The sequence below is a fragment of the Terrapene carolina genome, unplaced genomic scaffold (genome assembly GCF_002925995.2).
Source record: "Terrapene carolina triunguis isolate 2854851 unplaced genomic scaffold, T_m_triunguis-2.0 Scaffold111, whole genome shotgun sequence".
In the NCBI taxonomy this organism is placed as follows: Eukaryota; Metazoa; Chordata; order Testudines; family Emydidae; genus Terrapene; species Terrapene triunguis.
In genome coordinates, this window is record NW_020664462.1 from 19,242,998 (window position 1) to 19,263,741 (window position 20,744).

The window sequence follows — 20,744 nt, forward strand, 5'->3', positions numbered from 1 at the left end:
TGCCAGCACTATCATTCTGTATGTCTCCTACAAGTGCATGCCATCACACTCCTAGAGCAGTATAAAGAATTCAGCTATTTGCACTTTTTTTGTATGTGTGCAATGTCATCAAGTCTCAGTCCAGCATTCAGGTCCTGGTAGATAAGGAAAAGAGGGGATGATTTTCAAATATGTTATTTTGGAAAGTATTTATTTGTAACTTTTAAGTCTACCCGTGTATTTTGTGAGAGTCAGATCCCTGATGTGGTACTGCTGTCTGAGGGAGTGGGATATGTGCAGGGGATCTGCACAGGAGGTAGGAATCTCTTGAATGGAGTGCCTTGAAGCACAACCGCAAGTATCATGGAGGAGAGAGATTGTTCCTCTTCTGGTCTTCTGCAGAGATCACTAGGGAATAGCTTCGCTATCTGGCTTGTCCACTGATTCCCAAGTTCGGGCCTTAATGATTGAAGCTCTTAAATAGTGTTATGTAAACTTATTTATTTTAAAAGCATTTCAGTCCATCTCTTACATTTTTACTTCCATTAGGACTGGGCAATATATTCTTAGCAAAATCGCTCAATTTATCCTTGTGGGCCTTCTGTGAAAATGCCTGTAAGGTGGTGGATTTAAAGCAAACTACTTTTCCTCATTCCAATTCTAGAACCCCTGATATCACAGTGATGGGCACAATATAAGAATATGAATAAGAAACTGCATAACAGTTGTATTATGCTATTCCTTTTAGTATGAAAATCATTTTTCCATGGATTTCTGGGAGAAGTTCCATTTTCCCTTTCACTTCCCATTGCTTTCATTTGATGTATAAATGAAGGTCTGTCCCTAGAATCTAAGACATTTTTAGGTACGAATCACTGTAGTATCTAGAGACCCAGTCCAACTCCCATTGAAGATAATGGCACTCTTTCAACTGACTTTAATAGGAGCTGCCTTATTTTTTTCAGGGCTCAATTATGTGAGCCTAACTGCACGCTGAAGCAGAGAAGTGTAAGGAGCCCCCCTCCTCCCTTGCTAACTGCATTGCCAGACCCTGAGTGGGTGGAGAACTATCACCGGAAGACTGTTACTTCCCTTCCTACACACGGGGGTGCAGAGCGGGTGGAGCCTCAGCTTCCCTAAAGAACCAATTATGTTGTACAGACAGACCAAAATGCAGTGTTCACCACCAAAAAGTCATCATTTACCACCACTTGTCACACAATGGTATCTCACATAAGGCAGTTATTTCCTATCCTTTGATTGTCTAGTTTTGGTCTTTCTGTTGCACCTCTTGCTAGAATATCTATAATATTGCACCTCTTGCTAGAATATAATCATCCACCCTCTGATTATTGAGATCACTCCAAAAACCTCAGATCTTACATGATGAACAGGACAAATGAGATTAATATTTATTTCACTGTCCATGTTAACTTCCGCTTCTGAGTACTGCTGTACATCATGTTTTCTCTGTGTGTGTCTTGGAGGCCATGCTCCTCTGATTGCGGCCGCACAGGCAGATGCTGTGCCCACTGTCTTGAAGGGGGATCCTCACAGAGACAAGAATCTGTCTATTTAGATCCAGTTGCGGCATTTTGGCCATGGATTATAAGCTCTTTGGAGAAGGGCCTTTCTTCACTTTCGTGTCTTATACAGCACAATGGAGTAAATAGTGTGTACTGTGACTGTTGGCCCTTTCTTCTTCAAATGCTGGTCCCTATGGTTATTCATTGTGGGTGTGCATCTGCTTTGAATGCCTGTATCTGAAAACGTTTCAATAGCAGTGTCTGTTGGTCCACACCTGTACCCCATGCCTTCTTGTGCTGCAAACTGAGGGCATAAGGGACAGCATGAACTGTCTTTTTCTCCAGTATCTTTTCTGCCACTTGCAGTCTGGGATGGAACCCTCCTTTGTCCGTGTCTTCTAGATTCCTAGATCCATTGTTCCTGTAAAAAAATTGTAAATAGTTAATTAGTTTTAATTCTTTGTAGTTTTTATAATTAGTGTTAATAGTCATAGTTTAGTTAGCTGGCATTGGGTGTGGGGTCCCTCCAACGTTTGGGGCACTTATCCCCCAAGTTCCAGGCTTCAAGCCTTGCCTCAGGTGCCTTCAGGTCTTCCTGGTAAGCAACCTGCACCTGAGCTGCCTTTTCTGCCTGGGGGAGTCACACATGTGACATCTGCTACTCCTTTCCCCCTGTACTAGGCAGACTCGGGAGTTCAGACTTTGGAAGCACCTAACGGAGCTCTCCAGCAGGCCTTGGTTGGACCTGAGGCCTTCCTGCTCCCCACCTTGTTGACTGGATCCTCCGAGTAGTGCCCCTTCTAAAAAGAGGCACAATGAGGGTAAGGAGAAGCACCCTCACAAGAAGACAGACAAAATATCCCATGAATCTGCTAAAAAGAGGGCTGCTTCCTCCTGACCCCCTGCACGGCTAAATGAGACTCCACTGCCCAGAATTGGCATGTCTGGAGCTCATGTGATCGTGGGACAGCACTGGCGATACTGGGAGTGTCTAGTGCTCTGAAACTGTTCTCAAAAGCAGGTAAGGACTGTAAGGACTGATGGCCTTTTTCACCAGCAGTTCCACACTGCGCCAAGACAGCTATGCCTGTGCCTGCACCAATAGATCCAGTACCAAAGAGTCTTGTCAGAGCTCGGTATGCCCTTTTCAAAGATATGGCAATTTACACAGATCTGGAGTCACCAATCCTGTCAGACCTGTTGCTAGTGAGAGACATCACTGCACTGTTCATGTATCACTCACTGATCCCAAGCACTAGCAGACATGTGGATACCCTGAGACTGTCAGGGATCTATTCACCTGATTACACCTCTGGCCAAGCCATCAAAAGGTAGCCAGTACTGATGGCTTCACCCTTCGAGTTTGATGACTCTTATTCTGAAGACGAGCAGGAGCCAGTACCTCTGGTTCCACCAATGGTCCATGCTTTGCATGTCAACCCAGATGGGGCCTCCAGAGCTATTTGGGGATCCCTACATTCATGGGGCTATTATGTAATGACAAAGGATCAATGTTACCCACCATGGGATCTGCCCTTTATCACTGTGATCCCACCCACCGGCCTTACTGGAGTGCATGGGACCCCTACTGTAGTCCTACACTTTGAACACGTGGGTATTGCACTTGTCAAAGAATACCAGTAGAAGAACTGCCCCTGGTGGAGAGAAAGGAACAAGAGGAGTCAGAGCAACTAAAGCAGCTGGTACTGCCGAATCAGCTGATAAGCAGTTCCAAGAGCTGCAAAGGAGGATCACAGACACCCTCCAGAACCTGCTGGAGGAGGTACAGGATCCCACACACAAGCTCCTGGTTGTTCTCCAATTGACAGCTCCCTCCAAAGTAGCACCACTATTAATGAGGCCATTTTGGAGCCTACTTAAGACATTTGGCACACACAGGCCACCCCAACCCCGAAGGCAGCCAAAAAAAGAAATACTTTATTCCTCTCTAAGGGGTCAGACTATTTATTCTCTTATCAAACCTGAACTTTCTGGTGGTATAAGAAATCATGGAGTGGACCAGACTACAGCAGCCAAAATCTACTCCTTTTGGTTAAGGATACCAACAGATTAGATCTCTTTGGCAGAAAACTTTGTCAGCCAGACTACTTTTCGATATTGCAGACTACCAGCCATTTATGTCACCCTTGCCCCTTTTGGTGGTTCCCTTGCCCGTTTCCTTCCAATGTGATGATACCTAACTTTGAATACTTGGGTCCTGGACATCATCTCAACTGTCTACACAGTAGATTCCTGTCTATTCCTTTCCCGTCCCTTTTCAGGGTGTCCTCTCATGAGAGGATTCTCAAACAGGAGGTAGACTATCTGATCCAGTTAGGGGATTCTTTGTGATCACAGATCCCAGTATCTAGCTTTAACTCAGCCCTCAAACAATAGTCCAGTCCTGCTTGGTTCTTTTAGGCCACATGGTATCACGTAAGTATGTGACCCCCTTCACCAGGCTTCCCCTGCACCGCCGTCAGACCTGGCTGAAGAAATTCTGTGTTCCAAACAGGGATTCCTTGGACAAGAGAATCTCACTTCCAGCATAATAAAGATTTCAAGAAGGCAGACTTTAGCAAACTCAGGGAGTTGGTTGGTAAGATCCCATGGGAAGCAAATCTAAGGGAAAAAGCAGTTCAAGAGAGTTGGCAGTTTTTCAGAGAGACACTATTAAGGGTACAAGAGCAAACTATCCCACTGTATAGGAAAGATAGGAAGTATAGCAAGATACCACCCTGGCTTAACCAGAAGATCTTCAGTGATGTGAAACTAAAAAAAGAGTTCTACAAAAAGTGGAAACTTGGTCAAATTACAAAGGATGAATATAAACAAATAATACAAGTATGTAGGGACAAAATTAGAAAGGCCAAGGCACAAAACGAGATTAAACTAGCTAGAGACATAAAGGATAACAAGATAACATTATACGAATACATTAGAAGCAAGAGGAAGACCAAGAACAAGGTAGGCCCATTACTCAATGGGGGTGGGGGGAACAATAACAGAAAATGTGGAAATGGCAGAAGTGCTAAATGACTTTTTTGTTTCAGTTTTCACAAAAAGGTTAGTAGCAATTGGATGCCGGTGAAAATGAGGTATGATAAGAGGCTAAAATAGGGAAGGAACAAGTTAAAAATTAGATGTCTTTAAGTCACCAGGGCCTGATGAAATACATCTTAGAATACTCAAGGAGCTGACTGTGGAGATATCTGAGCCATTAACAATTATCTTTGAGAAGTCATGGAAGACTGGAGAGATTCCAGAGGACTGGAAAGATCAGTCATCTTAACTTCAGTACCCTGGAAAGATAATGGAGCAAATAATTAAGCAATCAATTTGCAAACAACTTGAAGATAATAAGGAGATAAGCAACAGTCATCATGGATTTGTCAAGAACAAATTGCTCCATCCACACATTTACCAGGTATTATTCCCTGATCCTCTCAGTGGAGGATGCTTCATTCCGTTCAGCAGTCCGGTGGTACAGAGCTCTTCCTCGCACCCCACCTACACACTGGAGTCATCCACAGTGAATCGCCATTGGGACCAGCATTCGAAAAAAAAGGGGTACTTACCTATAGTTACTGGAGTTCTTCAAGATGTGTGGCCCCTTCCTCTACCCTCCTTCCTTTCTGCTTCAGATCCTGACATGAATTGCGGTAAAAGTAGGAACTGGAAAAGCATGGTGTCTGCACTGCCCCTTCTGCCCTTTGTGTGCTGCACAAGGAGGCTCATGGTGTAGGTGCGGACCAATGGATGGTCAGACGTGGCTGTTGAAGAATTTCCAGTCCCAGGTACACAGAGCACATGTATACCCACAGTGAATACCTATAGGGACCACACATTTCAAAGAACTCCAGTTACTATAAGGTAAGTAACCCTCCTTTGTAAATGCTAGGTGTTACTGTTGCAATCAGCAGAGATGCTCAAATTAGATCCTCCTTGATTGAAGAGGGAGGGGGCTATAGGTAGAATATTGTCCACGAGAAGATCCTAAGTTTGGAATCGGCTTCCCCCCATACCCTTTTGATCTGATACAGAAACCCCATTTGTTGCCCTTCCAGGCTTGCTGCAAAGTGTATCTATTTGCAAAGGCTCTTGAAGAGAAAGGGGCATAATCAGAGTTGAGGCCTGCGGGAGGGTGGGAAATTTGAGGGAGTTTTTGGTGTTGGTTGCTCATTTGTTGACAGGTTAACAATAAGCTGTTAATTCTATAGCTTGTTCTTATAAACGTAGGCCAGACAGCTGGGGTAGATTCTCCTTTGGCCCAGCTCAGCTTGGCGCAGGGAGGTGTCCAGGAGCTGGTTGAGGCTCCCTAATCTTGTGCCATCCAGCCATCACATAAATTGGAGGAGCTGCTGTAATTTATGCCTTTGGAATAAATTCCAAACACCACCCCCACCCCAATATCCCCCTTCCTCCCTTAATGTCTCCTATGCTGGAGATGGTGGGAGTGGGTGGCTGGTGCAGGAGGCAGCCATGCTGCTTCTGGCAGCTTAATGCTACGAGAACTATTGCTGTATGCCAGGGGAATTCTCCACTAATCACCTCTGGCCAGAATGCTGCCCTTTTGCACTGTCTTCATGGTGTCCTGGAGATAATTAGGGTTTCAGGATAGGTTCCTTTTTAATTTTTTTTAATACTTTTTGTAAATTTAAACAGAACATTATTCCTCGCAAGTTTTCTATCTGGCAACTGAAAATACCATCAGCAATTTTGCTTGTGTTTCACTGCTGGTAAAACCAAGGGCTTGACTGTGTTTAGCTGCAGTCACAATCCAAAACTTAAAATTTTCATTATGCATACTTTTTAATATCTAATTTACAGACTTTATGATAGGCCTGTTTGCTTTGTTATGTTACTGGCCCGTTGATCAATTACACTTCTCAATCTGACCTTATGTTATTCTCTGCTTAAACTCTGTTTCAGTGATCAAATAGTTGCATGTTCATCAGCTACTTGTGCATATGCATTTATTTGGTTTCTACTGGTTTCTTAATGCGAACAGATTTGTATTTTATGGAATTTCAAAGCTCAATTTTCTTGATACTGATAACAAACAAAGGTGTGTCTGGAATTTATGTCTAAGGCAAAGGGTAAGATCATTGCAGTTATTGAAAACATTACCTGTAACAGAATCTTAAATGTTTATTGTAAATACTGTAATCCTGCTATATTCTCCTACACTAATCTCAGTGCGGTTTACAGTTGGAGAAAAGCTGAGCTATAAATACTGTACTATTGAGCAGCAGCCTAAGTAAGATTCCTCAGTTATTTTCTCTTTGTCCTGAAGGCAGCAACCTCATCTGGCTAAATTTGGAATTTAGCAGGCAGATTATCTGGATGAACCTCCTCTTTACATCAGACAGACCCTCATTTTATCTAGTGAGGATTAGCACTAACTCCCCTTTGCACAGATAAATTATATTTCAAAATGGTTGCTCCAACCTCCTAAATTATTAGGGCTGGTTTGGTGACTTAGGGGATTTTACTTTGTCTCCCTGACTTATTCTCACCAATCTGAAAGGTTATTTGCTTTACTTCTCTGGGCTGACTACATAACAGCCTTGGGGTGTATATTATGCTTCCCAACCTGTTGATGGATGGAGAACTGGGCAAGAACATAACTAACCAGTGTATCCTCAACTCTCTGTCTTCAAGGTAAGGCTAAGCAGCTCTTTGTTGAAAACAGCAATCAGGGATTGCTTCATCTCTCTTCTTTATCTCTTAACTTCTTGGTGCCAGCTGTTTCTGTGCATCCATTGCCAGCAGAAGAATCTGACTTCCAGGATTATTAATATCATTTGGGCATTAGGCATTTGAACAGTGTTTTCTCCTTGCCTGAGTAATAGATTTGATGAAGTAGTAAGGACTCCCAACATCATGCTTGTGAAGGGTAGTGTTTCACTTCTGCACATTTCTAATGTTCCTCTCATCTTCTGTCAGCCTCTCATGTTTGACTGTTTAAGAGCCATCAGCATTTCTGGTTCAAATCCCACTCCTGATGGCTGCATATTTTAGCCACTGTCCTAGCTGAAGAGGACTGGATTCTTCCCCTCTTCCCTCTCCCCCCCCCCCCCGAACCTGCAGTATTGCTTTATAATCTCTGTAAATTTAGGTTTGTGTACATTTGTACATGCTTGATATAAATAAGGATTTTTTTGTCCAGACTTTTCTACTAATATTTCCACATTTCTGAGTAAAATATTTTCCATGGCCACATATCTCTTATATGAATGCTGATAGTGCGCTCTTTAAAAAAAAAAAAAAAACTTGGAAGTTACTAGTGCTTTAGATTTTCAAAGCACCATATGACTATTAGTTAATTAATCAAAAAACCTCTGTGAGGTAGGATTTGTTATCCCCCTTTTACAGCTGGAAAAAATGAGGGAGAAGTGGCTTCCCCATAGCCATGCAGGGAGTCCATGACAGAGCAGGGCTTGGTATTCAGGAATGTGTGGTACCCAGTTCCTCGGGATGGCCTGAAGTCAAACTGTGATTTGGGGAGGAGTTCCTCGGCAAAGGAGAGAAGGCAGTTTAATAAGATCCAGGCAAGGATCTTCCCTGCACTGAAGAGGAGGACAATACCTCTAGTTCCTGCACAAAGATTTGTCCCCTTTCTTGCATATTGTAACAGTGTTGGCGATTTTAAAGTCAGGTGGAATTTCTTCGCAGGTCCAGATTTTGTCGAGGAGTTTGCAAAGTTTGTGCTGGAGCATTGTTCCACCAGCTTTAAAAACCTCAGCTAGGATGACAAAACAAGGAGTAATGGTCTCAAGTTGCAGTGGGGGAGGTTTAGGTTGGATATTAAGAAAAACTTTTTCACTAGGAGGGTGGTAAAGCACTGGAACAGGTTACCTAGGGAGGTGGTGGAATCTCCTTCCTTAGAGGTTTTTAAGGTCAGGCTTGACAAAGCCCTGGCTGGGATGATTTAGTTGGGGATTGGTCCTGCTCTGAGCAGGGGGTTGGACTAGATGACCTCCTGAGGTCCCTTCCAACTCTGATATTCTATGATTCTATGATGCCAGCTGGGCCCAGTGTCTTGTGATTTTTTGTCTGGATAATGGCACACCGGACTTCCTCAGGAGATGGAGTATCAGCAAGGTGTTCCATTGTTGAGCATTGTGGAATAGACTCGATGGTGTCTTCAGAGACCATGGATTCGCGGTTTGGTAGGCTCCTTCCAGCGTTGTTTAATGACCGCATTGTCCTTGAGGAGGGTGGAGCCATCCTGGGAACATAAGGGGGTTGGGCCTTTGGAGATGGTTGAAAGAAGCTTCTCATGTCATCCTGGTCTACGAAACCCTGGACCTCAGAAGCCTTCTCTTGCTACCACTTATTTTTGATGTCACATAGCCTCCTTTGGACTTCAGCTTTGAGCAGTGATAAGACTCATGTTTTCGTTGGTTAGTGGAATCATTTTGCCAGTTACAGAATGCAATTCTTTTCTGTTGAATTCATGCTAGGATTTCCTTGTTTTCATCAAACCAGTCTTGGTACCAATGAGTGGAATATCCTATAGTTTCAGTACATGCACTGTGAATGGTATTTTTAAGGTGATCCCAGTGCCCTTGAATGTCAGTTATGTTATCAGGCAAGTTAGAGAGTTTCTCAGACAGATATTGCTGGAACATCTTGCAGCTGACTTGATCTTGAAGTGCTTTGACGTTATACTGCTTTTGCTTAGTTTTTGGGTGTTTGCTGTGTGGTGAAACGAACTTCAGGTACATGATTGATCTTACTCATTGATGGTCTGTCCAACAGTGATCTGTATCTCTCATGGTTCGTGTTATACGGACATCAGTGTAATTTCGGGCTCTGACTATAACATAGTCAAGGAGGTGTCAGTGTTTGAACCGAAGATGTTTCCAGGTGGTCTTAAATTTGTTACTCTGCCTAAAGATGGTATTTGTGATGAGCAGGTTTACATTTCCCACCCCTTCTTTGCCTATTGTGCCACTCCAGAGTTGGGAGTCTCGTCTGACTCTGGCATTGATCCTCTTGGGAGATTTGAGTTTGTCTGCCTTAGGTGTAGCCATGAGGACTCCATTGAGAGCACTATAAAACTGCTCCTTGTTGTCTTCTCATCTTCAAGTGTTCGGGTGTCTGCACTGGTGACTGTGACATATTGGTTGTTGCTGAGCTTGAGCCAAAGAGTCATGAGACGCTCATTGATCCCCACAGGAAGCTCCAAAAGCCAACTGGCGATCTTATTTTTGACGGCAAAGCCAATCCATGAATGCGTCTCTCTTCAGGTGGCTTTCCTTTCCAAAAGAAGGTATAGCCACCTCCATCCTCTTGTAATTGGCCTTCATCGGCCCGGGGCCTCTCACTAAGAGTTGCAATGTCAATGTTGAGTCTTGCCAGTTCTCTGGCAGTTATGGCAGTTCTTCTTTCTGGGCATTCACTGTGCTGAGAGTTCATAAGGGTGCGGATATTCCAGGTGGTGAAATTCATTGTCTTATATCTCTTGTTTCGGCCATGGAGTTGAATGATCCCACTAGATGCGGCCATCCAGTTGGAAAAGTGTGAGACAGCCTACGTTTGGGGCACTTTTTTTAGCCCCCTCCCCATTTGGGGTGAGAAGAGGGGATCCTAAAAAGACCTGCTCAGTCACGGCCACTGCTGCCTGAAATGCACTTCTCTCTCATTCAAGCACAAGACGACCGTCGCACAGCTGCCGCCTGCGTGCAGATTTGTGACTAAAGACTACCAGAAATCACTGCACCTGTCTTCACTGCCACTCCTTTCTTCCCCACTGCTGGGCTTTGTGTGCGTGTGAGTCCTTTGACAGAGGCCTGCGCGTGAAATCTTATAACGTGGGGAGACCGGTGCATGGGCGGTGACCACACGTGACTCGACAGGAGGAAAACCCTGACCCAGTGGCAAGGAGATCCAAGACAACCGGGGGTCTCCCTCCTGCTGCAGCCCTCATCCGCCTTCACAGCCGCAGAGTATTGAAAGGTCCTCTATATGCGCCAGATCCACCGTTGGGATCTTGTGAAGTTTGGACCGCGGTTAATCAGAAGCCTCACCTCAGACCTGCTCGCCAAGAGGGACCCTATCAGGAATATGAAAGCTCCGGACGATGTAGCTCCGAGGGTCTTTAGTACATGCAAGCTCTCCACCACGACAAGGTTGTGGTCCATCAGAGAGGACCGCAACTGACATGATCTTCGTGGCACGACAGATTCAGGAGAAGTGCAGAAAGCAACACCAGGAACTGTTCATGGCATTCATCAATCTAACAAAGCCCTTTGACTCTGTCAATCGTGATGCTCTATGGAAGGTGCTGTGTAGGTTCCACAGAAATTCATTTCCATCATCATACTACGCTATCACGGGATGACTGCCACCATTCTGTGCAATGCCTCAGAGACCGAACCATTCATCATTCGCACTGGTGTCAAGCAAGGCTGTGTCAGTGCTCCAACACTCTTCTCCATTTACCTTGCCATGATCCTGATTCTCATCCGTGACCACCTTCCTGATGAAATCGGGATTGAGTATCATATGGATGGTCAACTCCTCACTCTCTGACGTCTCCAAACAAAATCTAAGATCACAAGAATTGGCATCACTGACCTTCCGTATGCAGATGACTGTCATTCTCGCACACTGCATACTACCCTAAAACTTTTTGCAGATGCCTATCATGCCTGGGTCTCTCTCTCAACATTGGGAAAACAAGTGCCCTCAATGTTTAAGTGATTATTGACTTTGGTGCAGAAACACAATACTACTCTTATTCTTGAACTGTATACCTTAATTTTGAAGAAGCAAAAAGGTCGGATGCACACAGAAAAGAACCAGAGTGAATTGCAAAGAAGAGAACATAAGTAAAGAGATAAATACACAGAAAGAAGAGACAGACTGAGAAGAGACTGTACTATACAGGAGGTCGGAGAAGATGATCTGGTGATACCTTCTGGCCTTAAACTTTATGACTCTATGAGACTTAGGAAGATTAAAAATGGACACACAGAGAAAAAGGAAAAAGCACAACAGCAGTGGTCCAAATGCATTTGGTAACTTGGTCACCCACCTGAGTTTTTGGATTATGCTCTAATAACTCTTCCAGTTGTAGTCTTCTAACCAAGTAAAAAATAAACTTAAAACAGTAAAAAATGACAAAACAAGTTCCGAGGTCCTGTGGCTTAAGTTTGCAGAAGGCTGGGTTTTGTTATTACGAATAAGATATTTGAACCAGATTCTCTTGTGGGTACCTGTCCCTGTGACAGCACAGAGGAACCAGAAAGAAGACCCATTGGGCCATATGGGAATTCACCTAGCGTATAGGAGATGCAGAGCTGCCATGCCTGGCTCCTGCATTCCTTCCCTCCCCCCCCCCCACCCCGTTCCCCCTGGAGCTTGGACCTATGTTGTCAAGTAGTGTAGGGTAGAACAGGCTGGGGTCATAAAGCCGCACAGGATCTGGCTCTTTGACCATAGATTCAATATGGACCAAAACTTTATTATTATTCATTGATATTAATATAATAGTACCACCTAAAGGCCAAACAGGCTTGGACCCCCACTGTGCTAGACCAACGGTTCTCAAACTGTGGGTAAGGCCCATAAAGTGCGTCATAACCCTGTTTTAATGGGGTTGCCCGGGCTGGTGTTAGACTTGCTGGGGTCTGGGGCCAAAGCCAAAGTCTGAGCCCCACCGCCTGGGGTTGAAGCCAAAGCCTGAGTCTCCTTGCCCAAGGCCAAAGCCCTTGTGCGGGGTAGCAGGACTCGGGCTTCGGCTTTGCCTCCCCCCCCCCCCCCCCCCCCCCCCCACACAAAGCTCAGGCTTTGGTTCCCTCTTCTGGGGTTGTGTAGTAACTTTTTTTGTCAGAAGGGGGTTGCAGTGCAGTGAAGTTTGAGAACCCCTGGGCTAGACACTGTACAAACAATCTATGCCCCGAAGAGCTTTTAGCCTAACAAAGTACACATAACAGCTGGGTGAGACGAACAAGCAGACTGGGGAAACAAAAATAATTGGATGTGCACAGTTCTTAGTCAACTCGAATACTGTATATTCTGTGACAGAATTGGAGCTGCTCCGTAATAATTTATGAATACTGTATATTGACCTAGTTATTGGGATGGTCACTGTAAGAATATTAGAGACAAGGTAAGTGAAGTAATATCTTTTATTGGTCCAAAAGACTGAGACACAGGGACACTGGGATATCTGACGAAGTTAGGCCTGCCTAGATTACCATCAGGGATGATAAGGCTTTAGGTAAGGCAGACATGCATGTCAACTATTTTAAAATTGTTTTTCTCTAAGTGCTTTGTTCCCACAGTTTAAAATAAACAATAATTTTGTGTTGAGGACTGTTTTGTCACAAATTCACACTGGTCACACATTCCTAAAGGGAAGAACTGCAGGTGCCAGAACTCACTCTGACCTGCTCGGTAACCACAACTGACGCACTGCATACTATAGCCCAGAGTTTGGTCTAAGAGTGGGAGAACTACGGAATTGCATCACAGGCTAGTTGAAGGCACCTTATGGGGTGCACTCAGAGAGACCAGAAAGGGAACAGAAGTGTAGCTAACCTTGTAACTGACAGATACATAGCTAGAAAAATACAGACACAAAACAGATATTTGCCACTGATTATACAGCTCAGGCCCTGCACAATTCAATCATTCACTTAACTGCTGCTCGCTTCTTATTCTACACACAGACCAGAAACAGCAGTAGCTCATAAACATCATTTTGGACAGTGGTTCTCAAACTTTTGTACTGGTGACCCCTTTCACATAGCAAGCCTCTGAGTGCGACCCCCCCCCCCATATAAATTAAAAATACGTTTTTATATATTTAACACCATTATAAATGCTGGAGGCAAAGTAGGGTTTGGGGTGGAGGCTGACAGCTCGCGACCCCCCCATGTAATAACCTCATGGCCCCCTGAGGGGTCCCGCCCCCCAGTTTGAGAACCCCTGATTTTGAACCTTTGTGGGTTTTTTTCATAAAACTAATAATGTTCTTGCACTGCATTTGTTGTGAATGGAGAACCATTTACTTTATTTCAAGTTAACTTTTTTTTGCCTGGGAATAACAAATTACACTTGGGCAAACATTTCATACCAAATCTAACTAGCATTTCTTTTGTCTGCAGATGACTTAATTGCCTAATAGCCTATTGTACATTCTTTGCGCTTGCTAGTTAAGAACGGCCATTCCAAGTTGGCAGCCTCAAGCACAGGAAAGAGACAAGTTATTACCATAACTGGGGGAAGCTCTTGGGGTTTCGTTTGGTGCATGAATTTCATTGTTTGTGATTGTCCTGTCTCCTTCAGATTAATTAATGCACTATGTTATATACCTAGTCTCACTCTGTACTATGGTCTGTATGAGTAAAATTGTTGAGTTTCAGAGTGTGTAAAGCACTATGCTCTCTCAGATTGGGACTGAAGGTAGAGAGTTCGTCCTGTATCTAAAAGTACCAGTTGCTGGTTAGTGGTCAGCTTTGAGAATCTTCTTGGAAAATCCCTCTGCAATACCACTACACTCAGACTCCTCTAAGCACTTACACAGTGGAGAACCTACTAGGGAAACAACCTGAGTTTGGAAGGAAGTGTAACATTGCACAAGTTAAAAAAGACAAGCAAACAAACTTGGCAACTTCTATGATACTAAATCAGTTAATAAAATGTATATTTCTTTACTCCCAACTGTAAAAAAGGGATTGGTAACATTTAGATTTAAAGACTATTACTTAAGGACTTCTTTTGTGCTTTGTGTGCAGGTATATGTCTCGAGTCCATGGTATGCATCCAAAAGAGACCACACGTCAGTTGAGCTTAGCAGTGAAGGATGGTCTTATTGTTGAAACCCTGACTGTGGGATGTAAGGGATCAAAAGCTGGTATTGAACAAGAAGGATACTGGTTGCCAGGAGATGAGATTGTGAGTATAATATCTAGAAGAAATTAAATCATGTTTCCTGGTATGTTGACATGGAGCCTATTTGAATTTCCATTAACAGTTATTTATAGATGATCTATTGATGTCACTTGTGAACAATGAAATAATGTTTCACAAGCACAGTTTTACTGTTTAAATATTGCACTGAAAAAAAAATTTTTTTTAAGTCCTCCCTGTTCCATAGAAATCCTGCCTTGTAGGGCTCTGCATCTGCTGCCATGGAACACTGTCTATGGCTTTAGACAGGTTTGCTCATTTACTCCTCTCTGTGACATAACTTCACCTCTCCTATGGTCATAAGTGGAGATTTTCAACACAAACCTTACTGGTGTCACTTTGACTCCTCTGACATCTTCAGAGATCCAGAGTGATCCTTAAAGGAATATATCTTTTTAAAAGATTGTATTTTAAAAGGAGAGTGTTGATTTGAGGGTGTTTGAATCTGAGGGGGAAAAATTAGCTCTTTTCAGGGGAAAATTGTATTTATATACCCCCAAGCCAACCCCCAAAATAATGCAACAATAACAAAATCTGTGTTATACCAGATGTCTGGAAACAGTATGGAAATCTATCGTGGTATACTTCTTTAGCTATAAGCCTCCAAAAATTGGTTCAGGAAATGTCAACGGTGACTAAATCTTATTAATCAGGTTGAAAGAGTAGCTTGGCTGTTCATAATATTTCTAAATTCCTGCCTAAAAAATTGCTGTGTTTTTAAAGAGAGGATGGTAAATATGTAGGTGCAAAATATGAGATACATGCTGTTGTTAACTGTTATTCTGAATACCTTTCTTTTTATTTATTAGCAATGAAGTAGCTTTAAAAAATACCAAAAGTCTCACAATGGCCACTGTCTTCATGGTTCATTCAAACAATTCTGGTACTTCTGCTACTTCAGTAGCAACAACTAATTAACAAAAACTGGACCCAATCATGCAAGCCCCCTCATGCAAACTCATAACAGGTCATTGGAGTTTCATATAAATGCTCTATCTTCACTGCAGAGTTAAGGCAAGTTATCTACCCTTGAGTTAGTCAAATGAGAGTGGCCACCCTGCAAAATAACACTGGAACTGCCCAGAGTGATTGAATTAGCAGCACAGAGTGTTTGTGTTTACAGCTGATGGGTTGTGCTAACTCCAGCTGTAGCTTATATCTCCTGACAGGTCAGCCAGTGTGAGTTAAGGGTTTTGTGTGTGGATGGGACTTGAATTAAGGGCAACAATCAAGTTAACTCAGCAATAAAGATAAGCCCTACAGAGGGCTTGTAGAAGCTATGTTGGCATGAAATGGAGCTACTGTATATATGTTGGAAGAATTATATACGAACAGAGCCATATTGATACAAACAGAGCCATATTGATTTCTGTTCCAGACAAACAGAAATGTCTTAGCTGCAGATCCTGTAAATGGCTTAACATGCTAAACTCCACTGACCTCACTAGAAACTGAGGGCAATCAGGCCTTGCAGTATCAGATTGTAAAAGTATAGAAGATAGACTCACAGCACAGCTGCAGCTGGCCCAGTCAGTTGAGTCAGGCTCATGGGGCTTGGATTGTGGGGTGCTAAAATTGCAGGGTAGACATTCGGGCTTGGTCTGGAGCCCGGGCTCTGAGACCCTTCCCCCTCGTGGAGTCGCACAGCCCAGACTCCAGACAGAGCCCAAACATCTACACTGCAGTTTTATAGCTTCACAGCCCAATCCCTGCGAGCGTAAGTCAGCTAACCCAGGCTCTGAGACTTGGTGCCATGGTCTTTTTGTTGCGGTGTAAACATATCCTTAGAAACTGATGGAAAACTTGTTGAAGTCAGTATGCATCACACCCAGTCAGTAAAGAAAAATTGTTTCAAGGGGAAACAAAGAAAACTCACTCCCAGATATAAAAAATTGCTTTATATGTCGTTCCATTTTACAAACTTTAGGCCTAAATTTAGACACCTAAATCTATACGAAAGCACAAATAAATGTTCTGAGCTTCAGAGATGCTAAGCACCCACATCTCCCTCTTATATAGGTGCCTAACCATGGATAGATGCGCCTAACCTGAGGCAACCAGTTTAGAGCATGTTGGCCTTAGTGCATAATGTGGACTGATCACTTTTCAAGTTAAAAATAATAATAATAATAAGAAAACAAATCATACAGATTATGTAACAGCTACTATGCATGGACAAAAGGTTTTGTTTGATAACCTACAGTATTAGTTTGCTTATCTGTATCAACCTAATTGCTCTATCGGGTAGACTGACATAACAAACTCTGGTAAAGCTCTTCTTAATGATGTTATGTCAATGATTGGGTTATTCTGTGAAAGGGTTAAATTCTATCATACAGTGCTTGAAGGTTCTATCATAGATCAGTGGTTCACAGCTTCAAGGGTACTCTCTGAAGTTTTATGAAGCTGTGTTAATATAACACTTTAAGCAAACTTCCGTGCATTTAGAAACACTATGCAAAGACCCGAAATAGAACTGCCAAGATGCATGGAGGGGTTGTGGTTATGGGGAGGCTCTTGCTTCGCAGGTGACCTTTTTGTGGTAATGTTTAAAAAAAGAAATAAAAATAACTTCTATTAAAATGACACTAGTGTTCTGAAAAACTGACAAGAACAAGGAAATTCAGATTTAAACATCAATGAAAAATGTTCTCTCTCACATACATAAATTTATTTAAGATCCCAAATCAATAACAAAGCATGACTCAGTGGACAACATTTCTAAAAGTTGGTACCTACAACAAATTAATCATGTGAAAGGGGTAATTGCACTTGTAATGCCTTGGTGTGTCCAGTTACCCATTTTGCTTGCTTGCTGGGCATCGACACAAATGGTATGGATCTAACATAGCAGCTTTTTCAAAATGCATCCTCATATTACACATAAATACAGTTGTAAACAAAATAGTTGATAATCATTTCCTCATTTACTTATTTGCCAGGATCTTAGTTCAGAATTCTGCATTTACACATTACTGCTACAGTTGATGGCACTAATGCCTAACTGAGTGTAGCACCTTGCCTTGTTTTAGGCACCAGTGTTGTCATCACCTTTTGCAGAAGAAATGTGGAACTCTGAACTCAGGTAATAGTAGTTTACAGTTCACCACTAAAACATTATTTCTCTTCTTAACACAAGTGCCTGGTATGTAATATCATGTACTCTTCTCAGTCCTAGCCACAACAGGCAGTGTTAAGAATAGCAGTAACACATAATAGACATATAATAATACTTTCCTACATCACAGTGGTGTTGAGGATTATTTAGTTAAAAGGCTCTGAAGTCCCCAAATGAAAAGTGCTACATAAATGCAAAGTAAGCACATTATTTGTTATTAACAAGACTGAGTTTTCTTGCTTTTGTTGATTTAGGAAACATTTTGACATTAGTTTAAATCCTTAATGATAGTAGTTCCAGTGATTTGGTTACTGTCAATGGATAACACAATATGGAAACACAATTCTTGGCCGAAATGTTAGCGATCAAATGTTAATTTAGTTAGGCAGTGTATTTTGTTCGTTCATATCCTGAAAAGATAGTGGTCTGGATCATCCCTGATGTATCGCATTGAAGTCAATGGAATTACACTAGAAATACATTTTGCTCTGTGATTCTAGATAAGGTTCTTAAAGATGATGTGCCACGCTTATTAAAAAGCCACACTCCTTTTACTGAAGATTTAAAGCAGTTAGTAAAAGTCATACACATTTTGTGAATTTTCTACAAATGGTTTTCATAGAGCTTGTTCTTAATGCTTTAAATGTTAACTCTTTTCTACAGGGTTAACGAGTCTTAAGACCAAATTGGCCCATAGAGAGGGATTCTCTATTAAAAAATAAATTTACATTTATTCATAAAGCCAAACAATACTATTCTTACCTTAAAATGGAGATGTGTTATTGGAAAAGGTCTGGTTTGTGCACTTGCCTGGCAACTGCAGCTCAGTTCACCCCACTACAGTGGTTTGAAGTTGTTGTGTAGTGGCCAGATTCTCTGGTGGTGTTACTAGGGGAGGCCCAACAACGGATTGTAGTGCTTTGTGCCATTTCACTGCTGTGCAGACAGTGGAAGCAGGAAGAAGGCAATGTTCTTGAAATGTCACTCTTTTTTTATACAGGGGACTGGCTGGCTGATTGGGATCAGTTAATTGCTGCCTCCAGCAGATGGAGACAGCTGTCTTGGCTGGCTAAGCCTGTTTTTTCTGGTCCTCTTTTCTCAGAAATTGATACCTGCAAGAGTGACATGGCAAGAAATCATTTTGTCCTTTTCAGCCCCCTCTCCGCACCTCCAGACCACTTCCCCTTACACCTTTTCCTTCTTGTCAGTGTGTGTTAGTTTAGTGGAGAGTGCTTTTGGGGGGGAGGCAGCTCGCTAGCCGTAGTGTTTCAAGCATATAATAGAAAACTGAAAACCATGAGATTTTCCTCATGCATCCAGTCTTGCTAACTCACTTCTGGGCTTTTCTGACATTTGCAATAATTATTGAAATCATATATTTGTATCTGGAAAATAATGTTACTTATTCAAAGTGACTTCAGATAACTTTCAGTCTCAAATAAGCCGGCACAAAATCAATTTCTTTAAACTCCCTCTGCTTTCTTTACCATCACTTTCACAGCTGCTATGACCAATTGCTGTAGCATTGTCAAAAGCCCTGAGATTTTCAAGGCAATTCTGAGAGTCTGAGGTAACCCACAAAAGACTGATCGTTAGGCCAAATGCGTGAGGCTAAGGTAGTATGATTTCTTGCCATGTCACACTTGCAGGGATCAATTTCTGAGAAAAGAGGACTCTAGTTCTGACCTGTTTTAAATGGCCTTGGATGAAGCAGAGACCATCCTACTTGCCAAGCCTATAGGAACTGCTTCAAGTTTTCGCAGTGAGCCAGCACTGGCAGTTCAAGCCTTCCTATTGGACTGGCTATAGCAGCCTGCACCTCCACTAATGTGCAAGTAATTCTCGTTACTGCTCCCTACAGAATGGGGCAGAATGGGATTGAGCCTGTTGTTCAGCAGGATGCAGTCTTCTTTAGACTCTCTTTCCTGATGCTAGATTGTAACTAGACTTCCCTCCACTTTGGGGCCAAGTTTAGTTCTCAGCTAAGTACAATTGTCCTTTTGGAGCTTAAATAGAGAAAGTGAAAGCATAAGCCAACTCTTTGATTCTGGCAACCTTGGTTGCAGCGTGGGTGTGCTTTCAGTTGCATGTGCCTCGCTACCTTACTGACATGTCTAGAACTATTACTGTAGGCATGTTCTTATTCTTATTTTGGCTTCTTAGCCATTGGTCTGACTGGATGGTGGCCATGTGGGACAGGATCTTTTCTGGGGAGGGCCCACTTAGGGTACAGTGTGTCACATGGCTGCTATCTGGTGGGGGTTGAAAGGAATTTCCTGTTTTGTCTAAGCCATCTCTGTTCTCTGGAATCTGAAGTCTTGGGTGGGACTGGCTGATCTGAAGCCAGATCTAGTCATGGAAATGGTGTCTGCAGCAGTCAACTTGTGGTGGAAACTTTCCATATGGCCTCCAAGTTAAATGGGAAAGTAGAGATGTTCTTCATATTTGGTAACTTGGTAACTTGAAGTGTGGATGCTCTCACTCACTCTTGGAACCTCAACTTAGCACGTATCTTTCACCTCCTTCCCCTGATTGGCAAAGCCTTTCGGAAAACTATGAAGTTCAGGCCAAGTGTCAAGTCAAGTTCAAGCCGAGAGGTCTGGGCTTCTGGAGCTGTTGAATCTCACTCTAGATCACTCTCTGTCTTTCCATCATGTAAGACCTTCTGACTCAATTTATTAGAGGGATCTCAGCCACATAAGTCTAGTGTACCTGAAGAGAAAGAGATTTCCCAAGTGGGTGATTTCATGCTGTTGCAAATGCTGAACCCGGAGCATTTTCATGGACCTGTGTCGGGACAGGAAGTTAAATCCTTTTAGATGTGACATTCCTGACTTACATGCCTTTGAGGATGGGCTGGTTAAAGGCTTGAACACCAGCTTCCAGAATATCCAAGCATCAGTCATTTTGGCCTTAAGAAGCATGGTAGAACTCTGTGAATTCCTACCTGATGGGTGAGATATTTTAGAATTGCTGATACACTAAAGCCAAGACCCACTCCCTTTTAGGCATGCAGGACCTTAGCATGGAGCTAACCACATACACAAGTGCTCCTTCTGAACCCATGAGAGGGGTCTCAAGGAAAGCCTTCAGCATTAAAACTGCCTTTCCAGGGGCCATCCATTCTTCCAGTAAAGTGGGGGAATATTGAGACCTCCTGTGCAGGGATCCTCATCACGATATATAGTACA

The 20,744-nt window shown here is 42.9% G+C and overlaps 1 protein-coding gene across 8 annotated transcripts in view; it reads left to right on the forward strand.

Annotated features, from left to right (window-relative positions):
• ZMYND11 (zinc finger MYND-type containing 11) overlaps positions 1 to 20,744 on the forward strand; it is a 166,782-nt gene that overhangs the window by 102,184 nt on the left and 43,854 nt on the right. For all 8 annotated transcript variants that reach the window (XM_026652010.2, XM_026652009.2, XM_026652013.2 and 5 more), the window contains exon 3: positions 14,261 to 14,420. In XM_026652010.2, the coding sequence (XP_026507795.1) occupies positions 14,261 to 14,420 (160 nt within the window). The remainder of the gene's footprint in view (positions 1 to 14,260; positions 14,421 to 20,744) is intronic.